At 42.9% G+C, this 7,761-nt stretch overlaps 1 protein-coding gene across 1 annotated transcript; it reads left to right on the top strand.

Moving 5' to 3' along the window:
* Nucleotides 1–1,266: 1,266 nt before the first annotated feature.
* On the top strand, nucleotides 1,267–7,761 carry LOC119464877 (male-specific histamine-binding salivary protein-like). Its single transcript, XM_049655912.1, has 5 exons — nucleotides 1,267–1,493; nucleotides 2,166–2,323; nucleotides 4,464–4,543; nucleotides 4,994–5,086; nucleotides 7,592–7,761. The coding sequence occupies exons 1-5, from the start codon at nucleotides 1,278–1,280 to the stop codon at nucleotides 7,723–7,725; spliced, it is 681 nt and encodes a 226-aa protein (XP_049511869.1). The 5' UTR covers nucleotides 1,267–1,277; the 3' UTR covers nucleotides 7,726–7,761.

Genomic DNA, 7,761 nt, shown 5'->3' with positions numbered 1-7,761 from the left:
CAGATAGCACAGTTATAATCCTTGATCTAAACTAATCGATGAGGCGGCCATTACGTCCACGAGAAATCAAAACGGCTAATTGAGTAATTAACATAATTACGCTAGTTAACTTTTTAATTAATGATTTTACGGCACATCTTTCAATCTACGGGTTATAGCCGCTGAGTTCGCAACGCGTATGCACTTGGAACGAATTCTCAGGAATGAACCAGTTTCGAGATATTAATTTTTAACGTGTCCGACGAAATGTATGGGCGTTCCAGTTAACTTTTTGAGGAAAACGCTGTTTTATGCATTGAAGCACAAAGTTAACTGGAACGCCCATGTATTTCGTGGGACACTTTGAAAATTAATATCTCGAAACTGGCACAGTCCTGAGAATTCGTTTCAAGTGGATACGCTTTGCGAACTCAGCGGCTATATTTCGTAGATTGAAAGATGTGCCGTAAAGTAAATAATTAAAAAGTTAATTAGCGTAGTAATGTTAATTACTCAATTAAGCGGTTTTATTTCTCGGGGAAGTAATGGCCGCCTCATCGAGTAGTTTAGCTCAAGGATTATAATTATGCTATCTGCCACAGGCAATTTTTAAATATTTGGTGCAGCTAAAATGAAACGCCCTGTATATATATATATATATATATATATATATATATATATATATATCCACCACTACATCCGCTCAGATGTCAACCGACGTAGCAGCATAGAGTAGCCAGCAGCAGCCACGCCAATCCCTACAATGCAGGCAACGAAAGCTGCACTCTAAAAGCAGCCGCGAAACCAGGCGGCGTCGTCATGAAAGCCTGCAGTGAATGCGGACCGTGAAGCAATACATTACCGATATTTACAACCTTTTCCACTATTGCGACCATCTTTATTTTGCCAGAACTGAGGCGCAGTAACTGACTCGAGTCATTAGACCTGCTCTGTTCTCTAGCGCTGTTAAAAAACTGCGCGTAGAACACCCAATAAAAAAAAGATGAGTTTAGGTATTCCAGCTATGGTTTCAACCTTTCCACTTACAATTACTACCACGTCGTGCTACATCGCCTGTTTAAGCAGAATTTTTTTCCACGTTCGTCAGGAATTTACGGCATTGACGTGAAAGCTCAACAGGTATCTGTCTATTGTCCTGGATAAGTGACGATGGAGTGACGTTCTAGCAACTACATTCCTTCGGAATGTCAAAGCACGTTTGCGTTAAACATATCAAAAGTTCACTGCCATAGCTAGGGAATGACGTACGAATACATGCAGAGATAAAGCTCGAATGCATGAAGCGAAAGGGGCGCTTTCGCCTTTACTGTGACGAAAAACTTACATTCGCAATGTATCTCATACTGTCATTGTTAGCACTGGGAGGTGCCTCAGGCATGGCATCCTCGAGCGCGGGCACTTCTCAAAGCGAAGGATCGACGGCTCCGGAAACGGAAAAGCGCCCAGCGTGGGCGAACGAGACGAGGCTTGGAAAATACCAGCGCGCAGAGGAGGTGAGCGCTGCGCTTCACACTAGATTATCGCCATTCCCAAAGGACAGCGTGCACGGGAGAAGTAAAAAAAAAAAAAAAAGAAACAACAACGTGGGGTGCGGGGTTAAGTTCCAGCTTTATTTTCGAGCAGAAACTGAAGAAACCACTCTAATTAGGTAAAAGTCAGTGTACTCCCTTCGACTTTAGTGAGGTACACTGTATAATCGAAGCATAACAGCGAAACCAGCGTTCTTGTATTACGCGGAACCGGATGGGTTTCCGATTTGTTATGTTGTCCCCGTTGTATTATTTTATCGGTGAATTACTGACCATATGCAGGAATTTTAGAATAGAAGCACACGGCACTTAGTCTGCTCACGGCCTTCAGTAAAAAGAAAAATGAAAGAATTTAAAATCATCTGTGTCATCGCAGCACCTGCGATAACTCTGAAATCTCAGCTTATCTGTCGATGGTCATTGAAAGCTACGTTCCAAAATGGCGTAAGACGAACTTCTGAATTAGCAATGGAGTATCGTTAAATAAATTTTACATAACTGCAGAAATACTCAATACATTCTATGCCGCAGAAACGAGAGGTAACCTGTGTAGCTTCAGAACAAATTATGGTTTCTATATTTACCTTGCAGTCCTTTCAGGCGAGCAGTTCAAATGTTTATTCTCTTGCATTTCAGGTCTTAAACGAAACAGCGACATTTTATCTCGTCAGATCGACGTACACGGAAGTCGACATATTGTGGGGCGCAAATTTTTCTTGCGTCAGCATGCGACACACCAAAGATGACAAAATGACTTATTTCTCATTTAAAAACTCGTCGTTAGAGCAAACAAAGTAAGTAATGTGTCGCAATGAGCCATCCAGACGATGCAAAAAACCTGCACTGCTGCTTTGCTGTCCTATTTTGAAATGCAGGACAGTCATACAGCATGAGCTCTTGTCCTGTGCGTATGTAACTTCTTCACGTAAACTTAGCCTTATTCCTACTGAGCACCGCACAGCTGTGCTTATTTAACAACATAGGTTTATTGACCCCTAGCGATCTTACACCTAACACATTAATTTAGGGCAGAGACAAGGCACAGGAAAAGTTGGAAACATGGGCTGCCCATACAGGATTCAATACTTATTTTCAGTGCAGTTGCATTTACAATAGACCCTCATAAAAATGACGTGCGCGTGAAATTTTTGTTCATGTGAATTTACAAACCTCCTTGATGACACAATATTTACAACGTTAAAATGTTTTTTGTGAGAACACTGTGGTTCCACGCCAATTGGGATGCCCTCACAATTTTAGTGAATCAATATCCAGTGCAAGATTCGTGTAAAGTGCAATATTTGAAGCTTTTGCAGGAATTCAGAAATACAAGCCCGCCATATAATATACATGCTCTCAGAAAAATTCTCTGTAAATGCATCAATTTTAAGCAAACAATATATGTCGCCGTATAGTTTCTAGAATGCCCAAAGCATAACGAACTCTGCTTTCTCCTCTCAACACTATGTCATAGAAAACATTATTGCCGCCCCGCCAAGCAACACTGGTCTTAAACGCCATGGTACCCTTTCACTATGGCGTTTTGATGCCGACCTCCTGATCGAAGGTTCGATCTTAACCGCGGCGGCCACATTTTCATAAAGATGGAACCAAAAATGCTCGTGCACCGGGCGATGGGTGCACGATAAAGAAGCCCAGGTAGTCAAAATTACCCCCTCCCCTCCCTATGGCTTTCCTTCTATTTAAACCGGGCTTGTAGCAGGTAAATACTCAAAGTTTATTATTTTTCTTTACCACTGGTTTTTATTTTTGTCATTGGAGGGACATTTATGATGATCATTTATAAGCATCGCCTTTAAAACGGGGCGGTGACAAATAGTCCCCTAGCCTGCTTGATTTAATGAAGCAGACAATCAAATGGTACATTAGTACTATTTTTATGAGAGCCTTATGCAAAACAATAATAATTGGAGTCCGTCGAAGTGTTGCTTGCACAATTCGTCATACCCTGCATCTATAAGTTATTACTAGTGTTTACAATAAATCATTACTGCCTCGTCTCTAGATTTCATAAAATATTCGTCTTCGCATCGCCTAATAAATGAGAATAAGTGGATCAAATTGTGGCTTGTAAACCTAAACTTCGCTTCAGTTGTTCGTTTTCTCATTAATCGGTGGCTGTAAAAGCAGCAGCAAAATATGTCTAAAGGTATTCGATCCGAAAGAAGATGTCAATTCATTTTAAGCGGAAGGTCCATGCACCAGGTGAAGAGGATGGCTCGGCGCCAAAGATTCCTGGACTAAAGAAGGCCTCCTAGATTAGGACGAAAACAACGTTCTGCTAAACAAACGTTTATTTATCATTCTAGATATAGCACAAGAAGTCTTACATAGAAGACAAGAACTGGTATGCCACCGACTTCCAACTCAATAAATTTCAGGAAAGCTTCAACGAAGCATATAGTTGCTTAGACTGGCATTACTTAAGACAGTTCATTCTGCAATGTATGAAACACCGCGCTCTCTCGATATTCGTTTGACCACTTTTTTTTATTCATCTTTGCAATGACTGATATAAAACGCACAGCTTTATGATGTCTGTTCTTTTCCCTTTCTCTTCTATGTGCGTGTTCGTGTGTGTGGGTGTGTGCGTGCGTGCGTGTGCGCGCGCGCCTTTCTGCGTATTTGTGTGTCGGCATGTGTGTTTGTTAATAGCGTGCACCCGTAACTCGCTTCAGTTTAGATCTCCTGAAATAAGTTTAATTTGAACATCGGGAATTCGCCGTGCGTCTCGTTCATGTTTTTTTAGACATCTTTAAACCTACATCTTGAGCAAACGCACCCTCCAAGTACGTGTTAATTATCGCTGAATGTTTGTTCTGTCAGGCGCTCAACGTAAAACAAATAACATGAAACTGAGCTGCGCAATTGTCACCAGTTATGATCTTTTATTGAGGAGATCTTATATTTCAGATACACGCTAAATCTGACAACTGCACCAACTACTACGTTTGGGTACAATGTGAGTAACGCCATTCAATACCAGCTACATGGTAAGTTGACCTTCTTGCAAATTCTCATACGGCTTACTAATCCCTAGATATAAACCAGGGCGGGGCCAAGTCACGGCTAACGAGTAGTATGTGTCTTCTTATTGTCCCACTAAGCGAGTTCACAGCCTTAAGAACTTCTGAGGTTCTTGCCCTCCGATGGTGCTACATTCCTGCAATAAATATCTCTATTTCGCATTGTATTTTTTTAGTTATTTTGAATCGCCATGGTTCCGCGTAACAGTAGCAATCTTCTACGTTATCGTTGCTTAGTTGTCCATCAAGTCATTCTATGCTTTCACTGAAACTTAGAATGCTACTCGGCAAACAATTTTATCGAGCGTATACAGTGTCAAGAATGTTTTCTGGACCTACCTGCAGTACTTTCACTTCAGCTGTATTAGAAATGTTGCTTGTACTGATAACTATATTTTCCTTCCTAACTCTTTGCAGATTGCACGCTTCTAAATAATACAGTTATCTTTACTAATAACGCATGCACACTTTTGAGCGTCACATATGGAAATGCCAGCAATGACGATGACGGTACGTAACAAAAATTGTTCTTCCACACCTAAATAGCAGATTAGAATTCGCGAACGAGAAAGAGTTGTGTTTATCAATGCATGTTGTATTAAATGTTTATATTAGCATGCTAACCATATGAAAGATGGTGCAACAACAAATAAAAGAAAACATGCATCGCAACTCAACGAAGCCGTTAGAATAACATGAAAATCTCGCCATAAACCAGACGGTATGTGTAAACACGGCTGCTGTAGTTGTCTTCCATAAATTTTGGCACAAATGATGGCCACAACAGTTCTATTGACTACAGCAACGGCTACAGCTGTGGGTCGACGACGACACTGTGAAAGCTGAACCATAAAATCTACGAATCTGATCAGTTTAACAACACAAGTAATGAACGAGTACAAAGAAAATGACAGGACCGACGCTACTTCCACCGATTTTATTTTTTCAGAGGGATTTTATATGCAAGTTATCCCAGCTAACGTGGACAAACCTAATTAAAAGAGGGGCTTCGGGATTCAAATATTCGACCGATGTTGTTCTTAACCTATCTATTTAGCAAACAGGAGGTTTTCTTTTCCGTTTAGATATTGCTTAAGCAATAAGTCAAGTTCTCTTTTGCCGAAATTGATTATTACTTGCATTTTCGCTGAGCACGAATGTCAAATTTGGCAATACATTCAAAAGAAACATATTTAACACTTTCCAGCAGGCTTACGTTCATTTCTAGTTCTTTTTCCCACGCTTCGAAGTTGTGCCGCAAAAGTTAGCAAGGGTGTGAAGTTAACCCGCCCCCACGTACCTCTACAGCAGCGCTCTCAAGAAAGATTCCGAGCACCTAACTCTGTTTTGTAGCGGACTACGTAAAGTAACAAGGCGCTGGTGCACCCGTTGGCAATGGCTTTAAGTAAGCACCGCGTGACGCGGTGTGCTAGTGTAGTGTGCACCGGTCTTGGGCAGTGATAAAAAATCACCGCATATCCACGACGTGAATGATGATGAGTGGGCGAAGCACCGGGGATCATTCGGGTAAACCAGAGCTACGGACGAGAGAGAAAGAGCGCGCATCGGGAACCATAGAGAAAGCGAGCGCGCGTCGGGAATGAACGCCCTTGTACACCGCAGCGCCCCTAGCTACGGATGAGAGAGAGAGCGTGCGCGTCAGGAACGAACGCCCTTGTGCACCGCAGCGCCACTAGCTACGGACAAGAGAGAGAGAGAAAGCGCGTCGGGAACGAGAGAGAAAGAGAAAAAATCACCGAATATCGACGACGTGAATGATGATGAGTGGGAGAAGCGCCGGGGGATCATTCGGGTAAACCAGAGCTACGGACGAGAGAGAGAGAGCTCGCGTCGGGGACGAAAGCTCTTGTGCACCGCAGCGCCCCTAGCTACAGACGAGAGAGAGAGCACGTCGGGAACGAGAGAGAAAGAGAGCGCGCGTCGGGAATGAACGCTCTTGTGCACCGCAGCGCCCCTAGCTACGGATGTGAGAGAGAGAGAGAGTGCGTCGGGAACTAGAGAGAAAGAGAAAGAGAGCGCAGCTACGCCTCTAGCGGGAGCGGCGAGTACTAGCGTGGCTACAACAGCGCGACGGCGCGATGACGGCGGACAAGGCTCGACCCTAAGGAGCTTCGCCCCTAAATGTACGAGGAAGCAAAGAAAAAAAGCATCTCTATTGATGGCTGATGTTGCACCGCCGCCTCGCTGCTTTTGCACGGCCATTAAGTCAGCCGTTTCAGTAATTTTAATTTTCGTTATCCGTTTTGAGAGCGCTGCTATCGCACGCTTGAGGTGCTCGGCACCGAGCTTGCCTCGTCTTACCTTTAGCGCCACACTTTGAAAAGCGGAAATAAAATAACCAGGAAAAGGCAGTGAACGCAAAACTACTGAAAAGTATATTTTTGAATACGACGCACAATTTCTCAATTCAGTTTACGCATTGATGTAGTGATTTAGTAATACACATATATGGTTTTGGTTAATTAGTCAATCAGTTATAACCATACATTTTCCACTGTGTGCATGGCGGCTCCTAACGAAGCTCCTTATTGCCATCCTCGTATCCAGTGGCCGTCTTCTTTTTTTATATAGAAAGGGTAGCGTAAGCAGGGAGACCCAGCCATCCAAGCATAAGGACTAGACACAAGGTCCACATCGATTCGAACAACTAAATCAGCAAAAAGAAAAAAAAAAGGATGTCACTTTATTGTACATAGCTTCCACGTGTGACATTCTAATATTGCAGCTCTTTTCTTAATAAGGAAACTGCAAGAACGCTGAAGCTTATTGTGCTTCTCATTTACTTTCACTGTTCATGAGTTACCAGCTTGCCCCAAACGAGCACTTTGAATTCTAATAACCATGGTAAGGCTGTGTGTCCCGTACAAGCATGCGAATTACAATGATATGGTCGGTGCTAAGTGCCCTGTGGTACGTGCGATGGCTTGACGCGTCTGTCGTGTGTGTTGTAGCCCCCTCCCCCCTTACAGATGTTCCCCGAAACTCTCTTTTCAGGGTGTGAACTGTGGGCCAGGCAGGAATACCTCGAAAATAACACTGTCCCTTTGTGTTGTTACTTTCTGTTTGATATGCTCTGTGCGCAACAAGGAAGCTACAAAGTACCGTATAATAATTGCAGCAGTGACTAAGTGGCTGTGCAAGACAGGGAAATAAAATCACCGTAT

This window comes from Dermacentor silvarum, chromosome 9, assembly GCF_013339745.2.
Source record: "Dermacentor silvarum isolate Dsil-2018 chromosome 9, BIME_Dsil_1.4, whole genome shotgun sequence".
NCBI lineage: Eukaryota > Metazoa > Arthropoda > Arachnida > Ixodida > Ixodidae > Dermacentor > Dermacentor silvarum.
Note: the sequence above shows the minus strand (reverse complement) of the source record. Positions and strands in the feature narration are given on the sequence as shown.